Source organism: Halichoerus grypus, chromosome 9 (assembly GCF_964656455.1).
Source record: "Halichoerus grypus chromosome 9, mHalGry1.hap1.1, whole genome shotgun sequence".
Lineage (NCBI taxonomy): Eukaryota > Metazoa > Chordata > Mammalia > Carnivora > Phocidae > Halichoerus > Halichoerus grypus.
Genome location: NC_135720.1, coordinates 131,028,336 through 131,051,998, shown reverse-complemented (window position 1 = coordinate 131,051,998; position 23,663 = coordinate 131,028,336). Strand labels below are relative to the sequence as shown.

The following is a 23,663-nucleotide window of genomic DNA, read 5'->3' as shown; positions in this document are numbered from 1 at the left end:
AGGGCCTCACAGTGTTATGGAGAAGAGAAAGGATGAAGACTTAGCCCACTTCTTCATCTGTAAAATGGGGCTGCTGCCAAGGGCTTTCTAGTTTCTCAGGCTTTCAACTAGCTTCGCAGGAGCAAACACAGACCTAGGTGTGCCCAGTTTTCTGGGAGTTCCTGCCAACTAGGATTCTTTGTTTAAGAAGAGTCCGCATCCTTTGCAAATTGTTGCAAAAAAAAAAAAAAATTCTCAAGACTCGCCCTAGCCAGCGCCTGGGGCAATATGACTAGTCTCCACTCCCAGGGAGCAGTTTCCAGCTTTCAGCCTCAGCAGACTGGGCTTGCTGAAACTATCATCAGCTATGCGCAGAGGGTTGTCTCCCGGTCCCAGGATGAAACACTAAGCCCTGTCCCTTGAAAAGAACAGGCTGGGGGTGCCTGAGTGGCTCAGTCGTTAAGCGTCTGCCTTTGGCTCAGGTCATGATCCTGGGGTCCTGGGATCGAGCCCCGCATCGGGCTCCCTGCTCAGCGGGGAGCCTGCTTCTCCCTCTCCCACTCCCCCCGCTTGTGTTCCCTCTCTCGCTGTCTCTCTCTCTGTCAAATAAATAAATTAAATCTTTAAAAAAAAATAAATAAAATAAAATAAAAGAACAGCCTGGAGGAGGGAAGAAATTGCTGGCTTCTGGGCTGCTCAGGAAAGCCCAGATCTCTGTGTAAGGTGAGGTGCTATGTAAACTGCCCCCTCACCCCCACCCCACCACCAGCCTCCTCCCTCAGTCTTGCCCATCGCTAAGGTTCTGAGCTCTGTAGACAGGATCCTCCTCCTAGCCATGATGTTAGCACAGATCTGTCAAGGTATCAGCTACAACCAAGGGGGAGGTTTGGTTCTCGGGAAGGAGGGGTTCTCATGTGCAGCCTTCCATCACTAGCTGAGCTTCAGTTACTTGCTAGGAGCAGCTAATAAGGTGCACGGCTAAATGTCTTGGCTTGCCTTTGCTTTGCATTTTCCCAGGCTTGACTCCCTGTCACCACCCCATACAGTCAACAATGCCAACAGCAGCCCCTGCCTGGGGTGTATGGAGTGAATCAGCACCCCACCGGTGCCTGTAGGTTCTGCATTTTGTTTTCACTCACGTGAGCATCTAGTACCAGCCCAGACAGAGCCCAGATTCCAGACAGAGCGCTGCCGTAGGTTTGGTTTTTAGGCTTTCTGTTTTGCTACCGCATGTCAGCAGTAACTTTCTTCTTGTAGTAGGCTGTTCCTTCCAGCAGACTTCCTGATGTCCTCTTTGGGCCGTGCTGTCCGCGGTCTTATAAAGCTGCCAGGGCCAGATAGCAGCCCCATTTCAAAGATGGCTCTCGTACATTGAATTGGTGGCGGAGCTGGACTTAGAACCCATTTCCATTTCACGTCTTGGTACCCGCCCAGCCCCCTGCTGCCATGTACTGGTATCCCTGCTGCCCAACATGTTAACTCTTGGAGCTCGAGGAGCAGTTTTTAGTTGGACCCATTGTTGATTTCAGTAGACATTCACGAGCACTCTTTATGTGGCCGGATAGTTGCCCATATGTCATCTCATCCTCCAAGCAGCCTTTTGAAAGTGTTACTCTTCCAATTTTATAGACACGGGAACCCAGTTTCCTCGATGTCAAACGGCGTGGGTCACACAGTTCCACATGCTGGAATCGGAACTTTAAAGCACATCACCCGACCCTCATTCCATTTCCCTTTCCAATAAATCACACTGGATCTTAGGGTACTTTATTAACAGGCACTCAGGGGTTTCTCTGTGCTCAAATCAATCTTTTCAAAAAGGGATCCAGAAAGCTTGTCCGGGAGAAGCATTCTTTCTGATGGCCAACAACAGAAACTACCTGGCTGATTTTAGCAGAATAGAATTTCTTGAAAGGAGAGTAGTTCATCACAGAAATGTGAGTCAGGCTGGGGAAGTAGGCTTGGAAAACAAGAGGACCAAAGGAAGGCTTGGCAGCTGGAGTCTCCATCTAAGTCACACCAGAGAACCCAGCCAACATGGACGGACCCACGATGGTGCTGGAATCACTGGAATCACGGCCACCGCAGCCCTTGGAAACTGGATATCGCCACCCCCCACCACCAGCATGGATCCAACATCCATCTCCTTTTTTTTTTTTTTTTTTAAGATTTTATTTATTTATTTGACAGAGAGAGGCACAGCGAGAGAGGGAACACAAGCAGGGGGAGTGGGAGAGGGAGAAGCAGGCTTCCTGCCGAGCAGGGAGCCCGATGTGGGGCTCGATCCCAGGACCCTGAGATCATGACCTGAGCTGAAGGCAGACGCTTAACGACTGAGCCACCCAGGCGCCCCCGTCCATCTCCTTTCTTATGACCCGAAGCCAGGCAGGGTCCCTGGATGGCCAAACCCAGGTGCATGCCCATGCCTTTTCTGCAAAGGCGGCTGGAAAAGCGTGCCCCTGGCTTGGCTTCCACGGGAGGGGAGAACTTCTGCCTCCCACCAAGACTCACACCGTGAGGCATTTCCCAGATAGAGCAAGGAGATTCAGAGTGTAGGCAGCCCCTGAAAGCAACAAGTCTGCACCAACTGCCCCCAAACACACCTAATTAGAGGTCACCTCTCTGTTTCTAAGCGTCACCGCCTTCCCACCGCTCCCCGCATCTTGTCACAGACCTGCTCGAAGATGCAGAGCGGATGGAGGTGAAAGTGCTCGGGAAGGTGGTTTGTTCATGATTACCCTATGCTCTCTCAGCCTCCATGACCCATTCTAGACAGACGGGGATAATGGTGCCGGCGTGAAGCTTCACCGAACCGACGGGCACCTAGTGGATCTATGACCATTTCAGCTCCTCTTCCCTGCCTTGTGCTCATTTCGGCCCCCAGAGACCCAGACTGCCACCCTGCCCAACCCTGTTCCTATTAACGGCTGCCTACAGGGAGCCCTGAATTGGGGACACAATCTCCGTGGTAACAAGGAGACTAATAATAGGTTCTTCAAGCCTAGAGTACCTCACTGAGGCTTTCTTTTTGAGGCAGTAAAAATTACTGAAAGAACACAGAAACAAAGGTTGATTTGAAAGGAATGTCAACACGTGTCAGGATCTTTATGTCGTCGGGAGACTACTTGAGAATCTTCCTGCTGGCAGGACTTTTTTTCTAGAGCTCACGTGCACACAGATGGAGTGCAGTGGTGTCATTTAAGATGAACTTTGCTCCCTGGTGTCCCTCCTGTGATTAGTTACACGGCCAAAGGGAAATGATCTGGGTGGGCCCTCATGTGATAACAGGAACCCTGTAAAGACAGAGAGTTCTCACTAGCTGGTGGCAAAAGAGGAAGTCAGAGAGATTCCAGCATGGGAAGGCCTGACTTGCATCTACCATCACTGGCCTGAATGTAGCACGGCACCTGAGCAATGCAGGCCCTTCTTGAAGTTGAACAGCCATGAGGAAACCAGCAGAGACCCTCAGGCCCTTAGCTCCAAAGCCCTGAACTCGGCCGGCAGCCTTGTGAACTTGGAAGCACATTCTTCCTCAGGGTGGCTTTGGGAAACCCTAAGCAGAGACCCAGCGGAGCCTGCCTGACTTCTTTCTGATCCAGAGCACTGAAGGATCATGAGTGGGTGTTGGGTTCACCTGCTCCGTTCCTGGTAGTTTGTTATGGCAGCAAATAGAAAACGAACACAGCTGTTCACCGGAGACTGGGGGGGACTGGGGTCTACTAGGGATGCCAGCACTGACCAACTAGGGAAGCCACTATTCTGCTCCAACTGATTGTTGTCATGCAGGAGGCTCTGGGGGGAAGAAACCCAATGTTTCTGGACCTTTCTATTGTTTAAGAGAGGCCAAAAACTTAGGCTGTGTGAAATATCCTGATTTAAAAACACACACACACACATCACCGGGTAAGGGTAGCTGTGATCCCTTCACTAGAGACTTTGTCTTGAATGGAGAGTTTCCTCCTCTTTGGTTTGTTTGAGAAGTTGCCTAAAGTCTACTGTCTTTTTTTTTTAATTTTATTTATTTATTTGACAGAGAGAGTGAGCACAAGCAGGGGGAGCTGCAGTGGGAGAGGGAGAAGCAGACTTCCCACCGAACAGGGAGCCCAGTGTGGGGCTCGATCCCAGCATCCTGGGATCATGACCTGAGCTGAAGGCAGATGCTTAACCGACTGAGCCGCCCGGGCGTCCCTAAAGTCTCTTGTCTCGCATACTGTATGCACAGTGAGGTTAGTCTATGTTCCTCTGGAAACCATTGACTCACAAATTGATAATTCGGTACTGAGGTTTTGGAGAGGACAGTGGAGGGGCTTTGGGAGATAATATGGGGCTTCCCACCCTCTTGGATCTGTGAAGAAAATTCACACTCTACTTCGATACCCTTCTAGGCCCCCATCCTGCTAGATGCGTGGGCAGAGAATGGGATTATAGTGCAATCCAGTCAACTCCCCCAACCCAGTCATTTATAGTTTAAGCAGCTCAGTCTCTTTTGAAGACTCTGGTGACCCAGTTGCCCAACATTCTGCCCTGTGTCCTCCTGCCTGCAGATGGTGGCTGCTTCCGTGGGGAAAGCGTGGCCTACGTGCACCACCCGCATCCAGGTGGCGTCCTCTGAATTCTGGCTTGGTCAGGGGTGGAATGGCGGTGCAGGCTCGAGAGGGGCGGTCCCAGGCCACTGCCCAGAATAGTGACCACTAAGATGCAGTGGCCGTCATTTGGCTACTTGGGACCAGCGTAGGTAGGACTCCACGGGCGAGCCCACAGCCTGGCTCTTTTCCTCTGTCCCCAAGTCCCTGACGACTGCAGCCACTACACCCAACCCCAGGCCTCCGTTCTCCCGTGGGCCCTCTCACTGCCTCGTGCCCCTCACTGGGGTCTGTAAGTGCCACCAGAGGCAGGGAAGGGCTGCCTCAGGCCAACCTGCCGGGAAGCATGCCACTAGCCTAGAAGGTCTCTGGCTTCTGCCCACCCACCTGCTGTGTCCCCTGGGCTAGGAGTGGCCAGCTTTTCTCTCCTGGGGAATGGCCAGGCTGGACGGGGCTGGCTAGTGACTTCCCAACATCATGTTCACTCTCAACACACACAGGCCAACAGTGATGCAGATGTGTGGGATTTCCCAGTAGGGAAGCCAAAAATGAAACATGTTTCAGGAGCATTGTCCCTGCTCTGGATGTCCCTGCTCAGTTATGGGCTCAGTGATTCGATAGTGTATCGCACACAAAACAGTCTGAGAAAATCCAACTCCTTGTTGGGATTCCTCTGCAAAAGGAGGCTTCAGACAACAGTCCTGAGTGGGGCTGGTGGGGGATGGGAACCCGTAAAAAGCACTGGTGCGATAGAGGCTGGCCTCTCAGGGCTGGTTGGATGTAGAAAAGCACTCGAACGTTTAATTCAGTTCAGTATCCAGTCCCATCCGTATTAGCTGTGCTGATTTCCTTTCTCTGGTCCGTTCACCTCTTTCGGAGCCCACCGACGGCATCAGGGGCCTTGACAGGGGCAACCGAAGGTGGGTCACCCTTGACCCATTTCCGTGTCAAGTTTGAAATTAGAATGGAAACTTAATCATGGTGCTCTGGGGCTTTTGGCTGTCATCCAGCGGGGCAGTGGGCACCCCCAGCACCCCGGTGTTGGATGCTCACCATGGTCAGCTGCACGGTTCTCCCCGGAGCCCTCCTTGAGCCCTCCCCGGAGCACGTGTTGCCCGGCGGCATTGGGAACACGCATCAGGGACGTGGATGTCAACTCTGGGTGTTGTATACAGTTCAGAGAGAAGAACGGCCGAGCCGGCCCTAGGACAAGGATGTTCAGAAGGCAGTAGGAGTGTAAAAGTGAAGACCAGGTTTACTCTGAAGCCTGGCAATCTGGGTTCAAATCCCAGCTCTACCAGTCAACTTGCCCAAGTTGTTACCCCTCTTCGAGCCTCAGTTTCCACATCTGTGAGATGGGGACGATATTAGTACCCACCTCATGGGGTTGTGTACACAGAAGTGGAAGCATATGTAAAATGCTCAGCCTCTTCTGGCACAAGCCTCTTCAGTAGATGGTTGTGGTTGCTATTTGGGGCGCCTCGTGGCTCAGTCGGTTAAGCGACCCTTGATTTTGGCTCAGGTCATGATCTCAGGGTTGTGGGATCAAGCCCCGCGTCCAGCTCTGCACTCAGCGGGGAGTTTGCTGGAGATTCTCTCCCTCTGCCCCTCCCCCCACTCATGCTCTCTCTCTCTCTCTCTCTCTCTCAAAAAAAAAAAAAAGATTTAAAGTATGTCATTCTTATTGCGAACAGATCAGATTAGTAGTTTGAGTTGGGAAGTCGTTTGTCAGAAACTCTCATGGGGATTGAAGATGAGGGATTTCTCCAAAGGGGCTCTCCTCCCAATTTATATGGAAGAAGGGCCAGAGGGCACAGAGTGGGGTTTAGACAAGTCATCCCTGCTGGTGCTGAAAGAAACATTCTTAGCTTAAAAAAAGCACGTGTGTATGGGGGGTGGGCGGGAGGGCGGAGAGGGAGAGGATGCCAACCCCTAGGGAATAAAGGAAGGACGAGCCGGAGCTGAGACGAAGCTGGTCTAAATGCAGTGTTGCAGGGGGTGAGTGAAACCCACAGGGAGAGGGGAAGGAACAGTTACAAGTAGCCCAGTGTGTTCAGATATTTAGTTCCCTTAAAACCAGAGATTTGTCTTTACTCTGCCTTCCTTGTTGCTTTCGCTCGGCACTCCCGTTCTGCTTGATCTCCTTTGAATCATAAAATCTTTTAAGACTCTAATGAAAACATCAGGATATATACATACCATTTCCAATTTTAATGGTTTCTCAGATCCTAGGTTAAACACTCTTGTTTTCAACCATTTTCTAAATGGGACCCGAAGCTTCTGAATATTCATTCAGTTAAACTCTTTTTTTTAAATTTATTTATTTGAGAAAGAGAGTGTGTGTGCAAGTAGGGGGGAGGGTCTGAGGGAGAGCGAGAGAAGCAAACTCTGCACTGAGCACGGATCCTGACACGGGGCTTGATCTTACGACCCTGAGATCATGGCCTGAGCTGAAATCAAAAGTCGGAGACTGAACCGACCAAACCACCCAGGCGCCCCTCAGGTAAACTCTTACACATACCTCTGAACCCTGCTCAAATATCACCTCTCCAGCAGAGCTTTCTACCACGCCCCAATCAGTCGGGCAGCCCTTCTCTCTGCTCTCACTGCTTATCCCTCTGTTAGATCCCATAATCTATAAGATACTGTAATTCCTCATTTCTGGTTGGTCTTCTCTACTAGACTGAGAGCTCCTATTCATCTATCTTACTCATTTTTCAGTCCCAGTCCCTAGCACAGAAACGCTGACAGAATGGAGTATAAGTGAAGATAATGAGTTCCCTGCCTGAATGGCAGAGAAGTCTTCTCTACCTTCTGTGAATGGCAGGGAAAACTAGGAGGCTGTATGTGATGGGACTTCTTGTGGGGATTCTGCCAATCTGCCAGGACGGCCGCAAGCCAGCCTGTAGGACAGGCAGCCATTTGGGCTTTCGGAAGATAAGGAGCTGTCAACACAAGTGGAGTAATTGGGAAGAACTGGTGGGAAAGTAGCATTGGCCTCATAGATTTCCACCATCGATTAGATAAGGGAGTAGTGTGTAATTGGCAATGTGCTGGCAGCGAGACGTGCTTTGAAGTTTCAGGCTGATTATGCTGGGGGATGGCTCTGGTCTCTGGGTGGCCGGGTCGCAGCTGTACCCCAGGTGTCCAGGGGAGAACCTACTTGATCACGGGCAGGAAAGGGCAGCTGCTCTTTGGGTTAGCAGACAGCACATCTCTCTCCCTCGAGGTGTCAGTGGGAAATCCCTTGCCCCTGCTCCTTCGGGGGCTCATCTGGAGGGAGCATCAGCCGCCTGCAAAAGCTCTGGTCTCTGGAAAGAGATATGGGCGGGTACCCAGCCCTGGCTAGGAGACCTTGAGCTTGGAGGATGGGGGGCGCAGCTGCCTGAAGGTGGCATAGGGTCTGCGGGTGGGAAACTCCTTCCCTGCAGTACTAACCCCCCGTGAGGGCTGTGGATACTGTGGCTCGTTATGGAGAACACGCTCAGCAGGCTGCGGAGGGAGCCAGTTTCCCATTTCCCCATGGGAGATCTCAGGAGGGCAGTAAAGCTCCTGGAATTATTTCGTTTAAAAGCTTCTGACAAAGAGCAGGCATGCGGTCTTGCACATTGCACTTTCACCCTCCAGAGTTTTCCCGTTGATCTCATTTTCTCCCCTGCTTCAGCTCCGTGATAGAGGTGAGGTCTTAGTCCCACGATTTTGTGGACAAGGGAGCGCTTACTTTATTTGCTGACCAGGGGTTCTCACTTAGAAAATAAAGTTGGTCCCAACCCAAAGGTGCTGTAGGGGTAGACAACGTTTCCCGTCTTCCCTTCTAAGTTTTTTGGTTGGCTAAAAATTAAGTGGACATAAGACAGAGTAATGGGAGAAAAGCAAGTTTCTTACATACAGGAGCCCCTTTGGAAACATGAGACTCCCTGGCAGGCAGGTCACTGAGACTTAGAGATCATAACCAAGCTAAGGAGAAGAGGACGCAGGGGTCTGAGGCTTCAAAGGGAGGACGAAGACATTTCACAGAAAGATGAAAGAGGACAAATGTTTGATAAACAAATGTTCCCCAGGCCATGCAGATAACTCTTTCTGATATAAAAAGTTATCTCTGGCAATAGCTCTCTCTTCCTGGTACAGCCCCTCTAGCTAAATTCTTTTAGGCAGTTAAGGGGGAGGTAAAAAAGCTCTTCTTGAGTCTGCTCAGTCCTGATTCCTGATCGTCTTCAGTCTCGAAATAATCCACATGTCAAAGCGGTACATTCTGGGGTGATGTATTCAGCTCCTCTCGATCCCCAAAAGACCCAGCTTAGGCTCTTGGTCTTCATGCAAAAGGATAGGTGGTCTACAACGGAGGCGGACTGTGAAGCCTTCCCCACATGCCAGGCCAGTCCTGATGTGTTCTCTGCCACCCACCCAGAGTCCCTGCAGTGCTCTGCCTTGACAAATGTGGCAGGATTCCAAGGCATCCATTTCTGGGTGCAGGGGCAGATCCCTCAGTGGAGAGAGCTAAGCAGGGGGTTGATGGTGTAATGGCTCAGATCACTTCCCGGGAGAGGGGAGGAAGCAGCAGGGTGACCGCATCCACCATAGTCCCCAAATGCCCAGAAAGCTCTTCCTCTTCCTCTGCATCACTGTGAGCACCAGTGGGCCTAACTGAAACTCTCCAGAGCCTGGGAGACGTTTGGGGCTTGGCAAAACACAAAACACTCTTTCCTTCTCAGTCGCGTAGCACTTTTTTCTGCTTTCCATTTTGCACGGCCTGTTTACTAGGAGTGAAATTGAATCCATATGTTTCAAGTCGTCGATTATCTTGATCCTCTGTGGCATGATTCTCTTTAAAATGGTATGGGGTGCCAAAGCTGTGGATCTTTTGCTTTAGAAGGAGGACACCACATCTTGCCACAAGAGAGTATAAACTCCTAAGGGAGCATGTTTGGCCTTTTGGTAAAGCCCCCCCAAGAGTGAGAAAACACACACTCTCCTCTTAGGGTCTGCAGAGCAGAGACCAGGGTCATATTCTTCCCCTCGTGGTTTCCCATTAGGAATCGGCCATGGCTGTTTGGGGCCAGGCAGGGAAAGGGGCCTTCAGTCTCTCCCCCAGTTTCTCTCCCTGAGAAACAGAGACTTTCAGCTCCTGTCGCCCTGATGGTATCTGTTTACCTTCCTATCGAAGTCGTGTCCTTAGGGAGGAGTACAGGATTTGGTCCCCACTTGTTATTTCCTTTTCAGCACAAAAGAGAGAAGGGCTTTTCTCTAAAGAGCCTATTCTAGCACTTTCTCAGGGGTAGCAAGAAAAGCATTGTGTTAAGACACCTGAAAATGACAAAGACACCAAAGAGCCATGGTATTTTCTGGAGAGCCAGACCGAAGCCCAGGCTGAAAGAGGAGATTTGGAAGGCAGGTATTTATCTGCTTTCTTTGGAAGAAATCCCAGCATATATTCCGTGGCACCTGATGCACCCAGGATTGTTGGGTGTGTCAACCCTATACCCAGAAAATGTAAGTTCCCTTTACATTGCATGTGATTTTAGGAGTGAGGGGATGCTCTGTGCCACACTTATGTACTTACACACACCTGCGTGCACCCCTACACATACACACACACACACACACACACACACACACACACACACACAGAGTGTCTGATGACTGGAAGCCTACAATTTGAATTGTATTCCTTTAAGTACAAACTTTCAGCTATAAGATGAACAAGGTCTGAGGATCTTATGTAAACATGGTGTTTATAACTGATAACATTGTATTGTATAATTGAAATTTGCTAAGAGGGTAGAACCTAAATGTTCTCTTGCACACAAAAAAAAGATAATCATGAGAGGTTAATTAAACAGATGGTGGAAATACTTTCACAGTGCATATGTATATCAAATAACCACGGTGTACACTTTAAATATCTTACCATTTTAGGGGCGCCTGCGTGGCTCAATTGGTTAAGCGCCCAACTCTTGGTTTTGGCTCAGGTCATGATCTCAGGGTCGTGAGATGGAGCCCCGTGTCAGGCTCTGCGCTCATCGGGGAGTCTGCTTGAGATTCTCTCTCTCCCTCTGCCCCTCCACCCCTAAAATAAATAAATAAAATCTTTTTTAAAAATAAAAAAATAAAGATCTCACAATTTTATATGTTAATTATACCTCAGTAAAGCTGACATAAAACAAAAATCAGAAAAACCAAGTAAACAAACAACAAAAAATAGAATTATATTTCTTTAGCCCTAAGCCCTTTGTTCTTGGTAAACTGCTAAGGACCTTGGAGCTTCAGGTTCTAGGCATTTTGGTGGGGAGAAGCTGGGAAAGAGGACCTGAGGATTTTGGGGGGGCTCCACTGGGTGCTTTGTGGAAGCCCCACCAAGGGGTGGGGTTGAGGTAAGAGTGTCCAGAGCAGAGAGAAAAGGGATTTGCTTTACAAATCAGGGCCTGCTAGCTCTGCATTTTGGGTTTCTTTTAAAACTGGAAGCTATCGGGGCGCCTGGGTGGCTCAGTCGTTAAGCGTCTGCCTTCGGCTCAGGTCATGATCCCGGCGTCCTGGGATCGAGCCCCACGTCGGGCTCCCTGGTCTGTGGGAGGCCTGCTTCTCCCTCTCCCACTCCCCCTGCTTGTGTTCCCTCTCTCACTGTGTCTCTCTCTGTCAAATAAATAAAAAATCTTTAAAAAAAAAATAAATAAAAAAAAAAAATAAAACTGGAAGCTATCTTGTTTTTAACAATATGTCAAAAAGCCTTCAAGAAGTTATTGTACAGGGGCACCTGGCCCACTTGGTAGAGCATGCGACTCTTGATCTGGGGGTTGTGAGTTCGAGCCCCATGCTGGGCATAGAGCCTACTAAAAAAACAAAAATACATAATACATACTTTAAAAAGAAGAAGTTACTGTACAATTTATGATGCAGATGCCTGCTCCTTGGAACCTGAGGGAACTGTACCCAATCTTGGGGTGTGGGTATCGTTTTGTGCGTATGTTTGAATTGCATCTTCTGAACAGAGTCCATAGCTTTCATCAGAATCATAAAGAGGTCCTGAGGAATTGGAGCCAGGAGACCTAGCAATGTAGCCTGAGCCTCTGAAGCCGTTGAGGGTCAGTGGTGCTCTCACCAGCCCGCTGGGGCACGGGCGCTGGGACAGGTCCGCTGGCTCTCGCACCTGCCTGCCCACCCCAGACCTTGGAGGGCCCTCTGCCATCACGTGAGCACCATCCTTCAAAGGTCTTTGTGTCTCCTTTGGGTTTAAAACAGAAAAGCTCAGGGGCGCCTGGGGTGGCTCGGTCATTTGAGAGTCTGACTTCGGCGGGGGTCGTGATCTTGGGGTCCTGGGATCCAGCCCCGCGTCGGGCTCCCCGCTCGGTGCAGAGTCTGCTTGTCCCTCTCCCTCTGCCCCTTCCCCCTGCGCGTGCTCTCTCTCTCTCTCTCTCAAATAAATAAATACAGTCTTTAGAAGAAAAAAGAAAAGTGAACATTTTTTCTGACCATAAAAGGAGAAACTTAGAAAATACAGAAAAACATAGTGAAGAAAATACAAATCAGTCATAATCCTACTAAAGAATTAACCACTGTAAACATTTTGAGGTGTTCCCTTCCAGATTTTCTCTTCTTCTTTTGTATTTTTAAGAGAGAGTTGAGATCATAGTATGTCTATGAATAGAGCCCTTTTTCACTTAACATGACATCATAATCATCTCGCCTGCCATTAAAAAGTCTTCATTAGCATCATGTTCCTTGGCTTCACAATTATTCCATTATATGGCCGTATTACAGCTTCCATACCCATTCTTCTATCATTGGGCATTTGCATTGTTCCTAGCTTTTTGCTTTAATAAATAATTCAGTGAGAAGCCTCTTTGGGCAACACGCCGTGCTTACATCTTAGATTATTTCTTTCTGGTAGATTCCTAGAAGTCTCCTTTGTGCTCTGTAGGTATCGCGAGTTAAGATGTTGCCGAGACCCATCTGGGAAATGTGGATGTTGCTAAGGAGCGCGGGCCGTGAGGTGGGGCCGAGCAACAACATCCACTGGGTGCTGTGGGCACAGCGGAGGCTTAAGAAATGAGAGCCAGTCTTGGTCTTTGAGGACTTTATCGTGTAGTGCAGAACCACAACACGCATAAATAGCCTAACGGAAGAGATACTTGATCTCGGAACGCTGGGGGAGCCAGGCGTGAGTTTCAGAACGGGAGAGGGGTTTTTGTGTGTATTCATATTGCATTTTCTGGAGAAGGAGCTTTCAACAGAGTCTTTTCATCTATACAGCTGCAAGGAATTCCCTATTTAGTGATGGTTTTGGGTGTGTGGATGGGAAGTCAATTAATTTTCCCTATTTTTTCTTTTGCTATTTTATAGTTTTTTTTATGATAGAAAAATAAGGCATGTGGGTGCCTCAGTCGGGTAAGCCTTGGATTTCGGCTCAGGTCCTGATCTCAGGGTCCTGGGATGGAGCCCCACCTCGGGCTCTGCGCTCACCGGGGAATGTGCTTGTCCCTCTGCCCTTCCCCCCACTTGTGCTCTCTCTCTCTCTCTCTTTCTCTCTCTCGCGCGTGTGTGTGCTCAAATAAATAAATAAATCTTAAAAAAAATAGGGAGTGTAATAGAAAAATAAGAAACTTCTCATGTGCCATTAAGATGACAGAAAGAGTATGCTAAGATGACAGGCAGGATCCTGGTTTGGGGGGGACCTTGAGGTAGGCTATAGGAGAGGCTACATCCCCTACCCAGCAGGTGTGAGGCAGATTTTGGCAGCATTAGTCACCTGTCCCTGCAGTGACCTACCAATCCGTTTACATATAAATCTGCTCCTGCCAGCGCAAGTGGGTGTTACATGAGCCTAATGCCAACAGGATCGCGTTATCAGAACATTATGTTTTGCAAGCGCATGGCACATTTGATAATACAAACCAATGTTTCCTCGTCCCTCTCCCAGAGCCTTAGTCCTCAACTGGTTGCTAAGAGTTAAAGGAGCTTCTTACTGATCATTCGTGGTCATCAGAAAAGCCAGTCAGCTCTGCCAACGTGGAAAAGGCAAGGAGATGTGGTCATCGTGTGGCTTCCAGGCCTTTCATTCAGGGCCAGAATTAAATGCGTGTGTGGAAATTGACAGCCATCGATCGTATTTATTTTCCAAAATCTGTTCTGACCACATCTATTGTTTGGCTAGTTCTTCCACTGGGAAGATGAGAGTCACGGGCTAGACCGTGGCCTTGTCCAGGCATTTCCACTGGACAGACACCCACAGTTGCAGGACCCCCACAGAACCCTATCTCAGCTCAGCTTGTTGTGAGATTTCATGGGTGCTGTCAAGTTGAATGCCCACAGTCAGGACAACTGGGATGGGAGTGCGTGTCTCGTTGCTCCCTTTCCCTGGGGTATCCCCCCCCATCTGTGGCTGGAGTGGACAGGTCCCCAGTAGAGGGTCAATGTGCAGAGCATGATAGACAAGAGAGACCAGCCATAGGCAGACACGTGCCCTGACTCAGAAGCTCCCCAAGTCTTTCCACCTAGCAACCTTTAATCTGGTGTACTAACAAAATCTGTGTAATTCTATTATTATTAATTATTATTATTATTATCATTATCATTATTATTAAGTTCCAGTTGGCTGTCTCTACAGGTTCAGCTGAGTTGTTTTTCTTCCCTCACTCTTGGCTTCTACAGAATAAATCCCTCTCTCATTCCCTGTCACTCTTATTTCCTTTGATCCTTTGTTTTCTCCAGACCCAGAATCACTTAGTCTCCCAAAGGGCTTGAATCTACCTGTAATTTATGCACCCAGTACAGTCATCACATAAGCCTAATTGTTAGTTGGCCTCAGCTGCATTGGCCAAAAGCGCCAAACCCCACCATGAGCCAGATGGAGGTCTGGGAGGAGCCAGCCACTGCCCACCCCTCAGATACAGGGAATACCCACTCTATCCGTCAAGAGCGGGAAAACAGTAAGCAAACATATCTCTGACCACTGCCAGCCCTAATCCATAATGCAAAATAAACAAGCAGGATAACACTCCAAATATGATCCTTTGTTTGTGGTTGTAGGGGAGAGAGCTAAAAGCTTAGACCTCTGGAGGATATCATTAAGAAATTCTTCCTCGTATTTAATCAGACTTGCCTTGGCTATGACTTAAGCTTACATATTCTGGTTCTATCCAGACAGAGACACTCCTCTCTTCCCTACATATGATATTTCTAATAATACATCTTTAATACATTATGTTTTACATATAAAACATCTCATATGGAAGATAATTTTAATAAAACATTTTATATGTAAAGAGATGATATTGTATACTTCAATAGGACTTATATTTTATATTTAAATGTTAAATTTATCAGTATTTTACAAGTAAAATATACTTGTGTATAAAGTGTTATAGACTTAGAGACACGAAACATGAAATGAAGCGTTTTATATTATATACTGGCAAATATTTAAAAACCTCTCCAAACTATAGGCTATTTAAATATATTAAAAGGAGTCAATATTTGAATCCGTGGTTTAATACTTGAGTCATTGGACTTCAGTATTAAAATAATTACATATGGGTTATGTTACAAATATAATAGGGATTAGGTAACTTTTGCAGAAGTAACCGGGGCCACCAAACACCTTCGGTTGTCAGGAGGACTCTCGGATCGGGTCTGGTCCGCCCGGAGAATTAGCGTGTGCGGGCCACAGCGCCCCCTACCGCTGCGCACGCCCGCGCCCTCACGGCTGTCTTTCCTCCCGCCCGCAGGCATCGGCAAGAACGTCATCTGCGACCGCACGGCCACCCCGCTGGACGCCTTCCGCATGATGTCGGCCGCGCACTACTACCCCAAGCTCATGAGCATCATGGGCAACGTGCTGCGCTTCCTGCCGGCCTTCGTGCGCATGAAGCAGCTCATCGAGGAGGGCTACGTGGGCGAGCTGCTGGTGTGCGAGGTGCAGGTGCACAGCGGCAGCCTGCTGGGCAAGAAGTACAACTGGAGCTGCGACGACCTGATGGGCGGCGGCGGCCTGCACTCGGTGGGCACCTACATCATCGACCTGCTCACCTTCCTCACCGGCCAGAAGGCCGTCAAGGTCCACGGGCTGCTCAAGACCTTTGTGAAGCAGACCGACCACATCAAGGGCATCCGCCAGATCACCAGCGACGACTTCTGCACCTTCCAGATGGTGCTGGAGGGCGGGGTGTGCTGCACCGTCACCCTCAACTTCAACGTGCCCGGCGACTTCAAGCAGGACGTGACCGTGGTGGGCTCGGCCGGGCGCCTGCTGGCGGTGGGCACGGACCTGTACGGGCAGCGCAACGGCGCCCCGCGGCAGGAGCTGCTGCTGCAGGACGCCACGCCCGTCAGCAACTCCCTGCTGCCCGAGAAGGCCTTCAGCGACATCCCGTCGCCCTACCTGCGCGGCACCATCAAGATGATGCAGGCCGTGCGCCAGGCCTTCCAGGACCAGGACGACCGGCGCACGTGGGACGGGCGGCCGCTCACCATGGCCGCCACCTTCGATGACTGCCTGTACGCCCTGTGCGTGGTGGACACCATCAAGAGGTCCAGCCAGACGGGCGAGTGGCAGAACATTGCCATCATGACCGAGGAGCCCGAGCTGAGCCCCGCCTACCTGATCAGCGAGGCCATGCGACGCAGCAGGATGTCCCTGTACTGTTAGCGCAGGACTGGGGACCTGGGGGGGACGCAGGTGTTCGGCGTGGAGCCCAGAGAGAGGGAGAAGGCGGGGGAGGGGGGGCGGGCAGAGGCGGCCTGGAGGAGTGCAGGGCGGGCAGGTGGAGAGGGGGCAGTGTGAGAAAGAGGCATCTGAGGAGATGAACCCCAGCCCGGGTGAGGGGCACCGAGGAAGACTTGGCAGGCCGAGCTAGTAAAGGCCTGGGAGTATTGGGGGGGCAGGGGGCGCCTGCCATTCCTGACATCGTGCCTGCCGGCCATTTGCATGAAGGAGAGAGGCTTAGCAGCTTCGGTTGCCCCTGATCAGGAGAAGCAGAGAGGGCGCGCTTTCCTCCTCACCTCATCCACCCCCTTCACCTTGGCCTCCTGGGCAAGCCACGTGCTCCTGCCGTCGTCGGCAAGCTCAGTGGGTGCCGGCTCCCCAACCCCGCCCCGCCCCGCCCCCGCTGCACCTGCCCCTAGCAGGAGAAGGCACATCTGTCCGCAGAAGCCTGTTAGTCTGAGGAGAAGTAGGGGTGCAGTGGGCTCATGAGAACGTTCAAATTCCGGGAAGCCACTTAAAATGTCTGGAGGAAAGAGCACTTGGTAGCAAAGTGCACAGCGATCTTGATGGATTGGTGTTCCTCACGGGAAGCAGGAAGGAGTCTTCCCAATTGGTTCATTGCCCCTCGCCCGGCCTGAGATGGAGTAAGGGAGGGCCAGGAACAGCAAGTAAGCCAGAAGGAGAGCACCAGAGCACACGGGGCCTGGAGGCAGGCGAGGCAGAGAATCCACTAGCCCTTTGGGTTTGTCGGCAATTAAAAAATTGCAAGGAGCCACCTTATACTACTACTTCGGGTGGGGTGGAACTGAGTGTGGGGGATTTTGCTACTGAAGTGTCCTTTTACGTGGCTCTCCCTCCGGCAGGGTCAAAGGCACAGCAGGAGTGGGTCTGACCACAGGCTCACTTGCTGGGGCCCCCCAGTGTTGCGGTGGGAATCTCCCAGCAGGCGGGAAGGCAGGGGGAGGGGCAGGGCCCTGGATGGGCTTTGGGCTCCGACCCCATGTCTCCTACCAAGCTGGTAAAGGACTTTTAGGAGATTCACCCAGCTTAGTGGTTGTAAAAGGGAAGCCTTCAGTTCCACGCAGATAATAATCTTCCCTTAAAAAAAAAAAAAAGGTCAAGGCTCTTTTCCTTAGCTTTGACCTTTGCTTTTAAGATGCTGACACCTGCCAGTTTTTGAATAGGTATTAAACAAAAGGACAACCAGGAACATAATGGTCAGTATTTCTAATATGGGGTTTTAGAGCCCTCAGTGGTGTATCTTCATGTAGGGTTGAGAAGGTTAATGTTGGAGAAAAACGTATTCTTCTTTTCCTTGGTCTCTTGTCTCTCTTGTCTTGTCACTCTCTGCTTCCAGAGCTTTTACTGGAGATGGTGGACTGCAGTCTTGGAGCAGGTAGTTCCCAAGGGAACAACTGAAGACACACACACACACACACACACACACACACACACGCACGCATGCACAAATCAGGGTTGGTCAGTGTTCACCACCACCAAATGTCACTGAAACAGTTCTTAAAAATTCAGACCTTTCTCGAAAGAAACACCAACTCAAACATTTTGAAAACGGGGGATTAACCTTTTCTTAATCCTTCATCCCCCTTTCGACATTTGTCAGACTTGGATGTAGAGACCATTGCTTGTAAATCTACATGGCTTTTCTTTACAGGTCACAGAAATCCAAAAGTTGTCTCTGGCACACAACTGAGGTGTAGACATCTCTTCAGGTGACTGGTGGTAGAATCGAAAGGGAATTTAAGGGGCCGTGAGTCTGCCCCCCTCCCCTGCCCCGCCAGGATCCCAGGCTCTGAGGAGGCAGAATCTGAAATGAACAGAATAGTCCGTTTTATCCTCCATCCTCCTTCCAGGGTCAATACACTGTGTCACCCCTGGCTGCCCGGGGGTGCAGGGTGGGCATGTCCAAACCCCACGGGAATGTTGGTCATTTTCTAGCACAGAGGAAGAAGGATTGCCTTCCCGGAAAGAGTCACCCTACTTCCTGGGGCCCCGTTGCAACCTGGCTAGGTTAGTCAGCTGACACTCTCCAGGGTACATGATGGTCCCTGACATCATGACTTCGTAATGAGCATGCCGGCTTTTGTAGCTGTCAGTTCAAAACTAGACATTTAGTAGAAGGAACGAGTCCCAGTAATAGTTTGGGCAGAGGGCTGTGCAGTGGACTGTTTGGGTTCAGGTTCTCCTAAATCGCCCTCTGGATAAATAACTTTTGTAGACACTGAGTGGAAAGATTTTTTTTTTCCCTATCTAGCCCAAAAGGCTGTGATTAAGGATGAAGGGAGAGGAAACTAGATGATTCTATGGGTCTCATTTTCCTAAGTCGTTTATAATCTAAGTAGGGCTATTCCAGGGGTTTCAATTTTATGTTTCTGTACTTAACCAAAAGACTTGGGAAGTTTTTGTGTTTTTTTTTTCTTCCAAAGGCCTCTGAGTTCTGTGATAAATATTCAGTGTCTAAAACAAAAGATTCTCATTTGGGGCTAGGGTATATAGAAAGAAAAGATATATTCTTGAAAAGAAGCATGAAAAATATTTTAGTAAGGACTCAAATTTTATCTACTGAAATGCATGTAGTAGGTAGATGCAGGAAGGAGAGGAAGAAAAGACCTAAGTAGTTCATTTGTAAATACAAAAATTATAGGAAATGAGTTTAAGATACTTCTTTAGTGCTCCTTTTCGCCCCTGGACTACCACTTGCAAAGCCTTGATTGAGAGCCATAATGGGGAGCTGAGATGTCAGGCTTTCGACAAAGCCTCCTTGGGGCAAAACCCAGCGCCTCCTAGGGTGCTCAGGGGACTGGGTACCATTGGGCGACTGTGACCCAGGACGAGGCCCCAGCAGCAATCCAGCCTCTTTCCACTCTGGTTACGGTGTTTCAAAGACCCCGTGTAAGGGAGGCACCATTTTAGGGTCTTCACATTTAGTCTCTGTTGCTTGATGTGTGCCCATCATTGTGTGGATGCCTCTGGTCCTGGAAATTTGGGCTCATGCTCCTGGCTGCTTATGCTACTGGTTGAGAGAGGTTGGAGGTCAGTGGTTCTTACCTGGTATTCGCATGTGTTTGGAATGCTCTGGGCTTACTTGGAAAGTTTGGATTCTCTTGAGTTTTCTTGAGTCCATGACCACTGTCTGCTCTTGCATGATTTCTCCTCTCAATGGGAGACATGGTGCAGGGTACCACACATGCTCCCTACCTCCCTGGTGGCAAGTATCTGTTGGTCAGGTGTATCTGGACTCTCTAGGGGCAGTCTTGGCTGACTTCACTCCAAGACAAACTTCTCCCGGACCCCTTCTCCATCGACAGAGAGCCACCCAAGTACTCTCTGTATGCCAACATTTCTCGATCATCCACTGTGTGCAGGGTATTTTAGGTAAATTATGTCATTGAATCCCCCCAATGACCCTGTGGTATTAGGTATTGTTCTTCCCATGACACACATGAGAAAATCAAGGCTCTTACAGGAAGAGTAGCTTGCCCAAAGTCACACAACTATTAAGCAGAAGTGGAGTCCCCTGAATCCAAAACTTTTCTTCTCCAAACCACGTGGCCTCCCGAGAAGAAAGATTTGTACCCCTGCTGTTCTTGCCAGGAAGGAGGGCACTCCTTGTTGAGCACTGAGGGGGTCCTCTCGCATCCCGTGGAGCCTCCTGTGACTCATGCTGAATGTGACCTGCATGGGCCTCTCCCCAACTGCTGTCCGCACCCTCCTGTTGAGCAGGATCCCACATTTAATGGTGTGCCAGAAGGTTCCTTATAGAACTGCAAATAGAAGCAGTTGATTTTTCTTCCCCTTCCAAAATGGAAATGGCACTCCGCTTCTTTTAAAACCGACTTCCTAAGTTGATTCTGATCGGAGGTGATGCGGCAAACCGCAGAGTTGGGACTTTTCAAGACGCTTTTGGCCCACTATTATAGGTGGCCTTGGATTTTGCTCTGGGTGGTCCAGTAATAGGAAAATGTCTTCTCAGGGAGTGGGGCTTTTAGAGTTCATTTGTTTGTGACTCCGATTTACCTGTGCATTGTATTCATACCTCTACACTCTCAACTCTCCTCATCTCCTCTCCTAGCCCAACTGTTGAATTTGAGCTGGGTCATAAAGTAGGTGTCGGGGGGCATCGTTTTTCTTCCGGTGAATATGGGGGTGAGATTTCAGCATGCTGGGGAGACATCCTGGGGAGAAAGCAGCTCTGGTGGCATCCGAAGGGACTCCAGAGCCCAGTGTCTTCACATCCTTTATTTTATATCCCAGAGCGGTTAAGTGATGGCAGAGGTCACACTGCTTCTTAGGGGTAGAACCAGGACTAGAAGCCCCACGTTTCAAGTCCCACCTTGCCACACACGGCACCTTCAGAGCCCTCAGTTGGGGACAGGGAGGCGGAGAGGTGCAGTGACCTGTCTGAGGTCCCGTGGCTAGTTGGTGGAGGAGTCGAGATTAGGACTCAGACCTGCAACCGACTGTATTCCCTGAGCTACTGTGGCTGAATCCATTTTTTAGCAACTCAATTATGTCTCCAATGTACTCAGAAACTAGCTGGTTGGTTTTTTTTTTTTTTTTTTAAGATTTCTTATTTATTTATTTGACACAGAGAGAGACAGCGAGAGAGAGAACACAAGCAGGAGGAGTAGGAGAGGGAGAAGCAGGCTTCCCGCGAAGCAGGGAGGCTGATGCGGGGCTCGATCCCAGGACCCTGGGATCATGACCTGAGCCAAAGGCAGACGCTTAATGACTGAGCCACCCAGGCGCCCCAGAAACTAGCTGTTTTAAATTTCCCAATGTGATTGTCATGTGCACAGTTATCTGTGGTTTGTATTGTATTTGGCAAGGATGGGGGACACACGTTTCGATGTCCATCTTTGGGATTTCCTGAGGCTAGCTCTGCTAAGATCACCAACCGCCCCCCCACCCCGCCCGCCCATGCCCATTCCTCTCCGAGACACAGATCCAGGCCTTGGCTGCCTTATGATGCCTGCTCCACCTGCTGCCTCCTTTCTTGGGCCATCAAAGCCCCGAAGTTTCCAGGGCAGAGGCCATGACATCGGGGAGCTCATTAAAAAGAAACTATCAGAGCCCCGCATTTCAGGTTTCTTTTGGGGACAGGGAGGAGGGCAATGGCAGGAGAACTGGTTGTGTCTGCAGCGTGGAGTGAGTCCTGACCAGCGGCCGGCACGCCCCACCTGCCCTGCCCCATCCTAGGCGGAGAAGCGGGCTGATGGCAGTCCTCTGAGTCCCAGGGGACAACCCTGACTGAGTCAGGCTCCCAGGACCTCCCACAAGAGCAGTGAAGGCCTCCCGTGCTGCTATCAGAGTTGATGGGTTCGTTGGCCTCTCAGAGTCTGGAGGTGAGGCTGCTCTCGTATCTGAGTGACCACATCCATTAGCTGTGGAAGGCGGTGGCCGACTGGCCTTTCTCTTCCCCATGTCACAGGCCCTATTGGCTGGAGCCCTTGAGAGGGCCGCCGAAGCGTCTAGCTCTCAGTCAGGCTACTGAAGTGTTGCACTACTGAATACTCTCGAATCTGTTGTACTCTTCTTTTGTTTAAACCAGCAGTGAGTAGAGTAATAACAAGACCGTGTCGTATGCAATAGCTCTATGCTTAGTGCAGCATCAAAAGCTCGCCTGGGCCAGGGTGGGCAGGTCCTGCAGAAGAACCCTAGCGTCATGCTGCTTCTCTCATTCCCCGTCCCCATCTCTGCTGTCCCCTGCAGCCGTCACAAGGGCTGAGTGGCTGAATGAGCCCCATGACTTCTTACAAACATCATGACTTACTTGTGATTCTACTCCAATCCCAGGTTAAGCAACAAAACAAAAGCAAGTGACCTGACCAGCTACTTTCCTCCCCTCCTTCTCCTTCAGGCATCCAGACATATCTAAACATACTTAGTATTGTGCCCTGTGCCTTGCCCAGGGGAGGGAGAAGTTTCTAGTGATTATGGCTTTCTGTTTGCTGCCTGGTGCTTTTATAGTTCCTCTTCTTCTTCTTCTTCTTTTTTTTTTAACCAAAATTACATTTGTTTGATTGTCATTGTCAAGTATGTATTTATTGTGTTTTACAAACATGAGTATATATATGTACGTATATGTATAAAACCAAACATATATAAAAAGTCAAGGCATGTATACTAGATATTTTAAAGAGTTATTTATCAAGGGAAAAAGATGTGTGTTATAAAGTAAACAGAGTCTATATTTTATATATAATGTAGATAGCAAAAAAATAGCTTATAAATTATAGAAGGTTTTGGTTTTCTTTTTTATTATTATTAAAGCAAAAAAAAAAAAAGAAGAAAAGAAAAAAAGGACAATGAATGCAACTGTTTTTAGTGTTTTTAAGGCCAAACCTACTGTGGGAGGTGACCTTCCCTGCTGGGCCCCTGGGCCACGCAGTCTGAGCTCCAGACCCGCTGTTACCTCTGCAATGCTCAGGGGACCGTGTTTAGCGTTGCTCAGCAAGCTGGCCTGCGCCCCCTTACACGTGGCCTTTTGCTGCCCTCTCCAATTTGCCTTGGTGGGATAAAGAAATGAACGTAGCAAATAAAGATTGAAGAGAAGATACAATTCCAGCTCTTTGCCTGTTTATTGGACCCAAGTTCTGTAGCTCATGAGTTCGGTACCTGGCCAATCTGTGGGATCCGAAGCAAGAATGTGGATGGGAATGATGACATCTGGGGTGTGTGTGTGTTGGGGGGAGGCTGTTCATGTGTCAGCATCCATGAAGCTGAACAGTGGGATCGATGGTCCTGAAGATTCACCGAATGTTAGATGAGCTGGAGCTCTTTAGAACAATCCGGTTCAAAACCTCATTTTGGAAATGTGGAAATGGAGGGGAGAGGCCACATGACTGGAGAGGGGTTGTGTGTGAAAGCTTAGTCCAGACAACAAGATGACAGTATAGACTTTAGAATGGGGGAGCAAATTTTAGAATTCTCTTTTATTTTAATACCTTAACCTGATATCTCACACCGAGCTCTCAAATACACTCTAACAAGCTCACCTAACTGTTGACAAGAGCATCTTTGCTGATTTCCTTGTCAGCAGCCTTTAAAGGGCCACTGTCTTGGACCGAGCTCAGCCAAATTTCAAATTTGCGTGACGTGAGATTCCTCATGGATGGGTTGGCCTTTCCATCCTCTGCTGTCTTTCCACCTCTCTGCACATAGGTAGTTCTTCTGGTCCGTACTTTCCCATCTCAAAAACGGTTAAGAATTAGACATAATGGTACAGAGCTACATTCTCGTAATTCACTCCTTCGTGAGCTGGTCCTGACATTAATGAATTCAGAGTGCAGTCTGTCTATTCAGACAGTAAAGCAAGGCCCTGCATCTACATGGATTATTACAGTGCACATCTTATGACACTGTAGTCCATCTAGGAGCTGTTC

General features: G+C 49.4%; 1 protein-coding gene across 2 annotated transcripts in view; it reads left to right on the top strand.

Annotated features, from left to right (window-relative positions):
• The window catches only part of GFOD1 (Gfo/Idh/MocA-like oxidoreductase domain containing 1), a 108,131-nt gene extending 85,291 nt beyond the window's left edge, over positions 1-22,840 (top strand). For both annotated transcript variants that reach the window (XM_036085754.2, XM_078055710.1), the window contains exon 2: positions 15,284-22,840. In XM_036085754.2, coding sequence (XP_035941647.1) covers positions 15,284-16,203 — 920 coding nt within the window. In that variant the 3' untranslated portion in view covers positions 16,204-22,840. The remainder of the gene's footprint in view (positions 1-15,283) is intronic.
• The last annotated feature ends 823 nt before the right edge of the window (positions 22,841-23,663 follow it).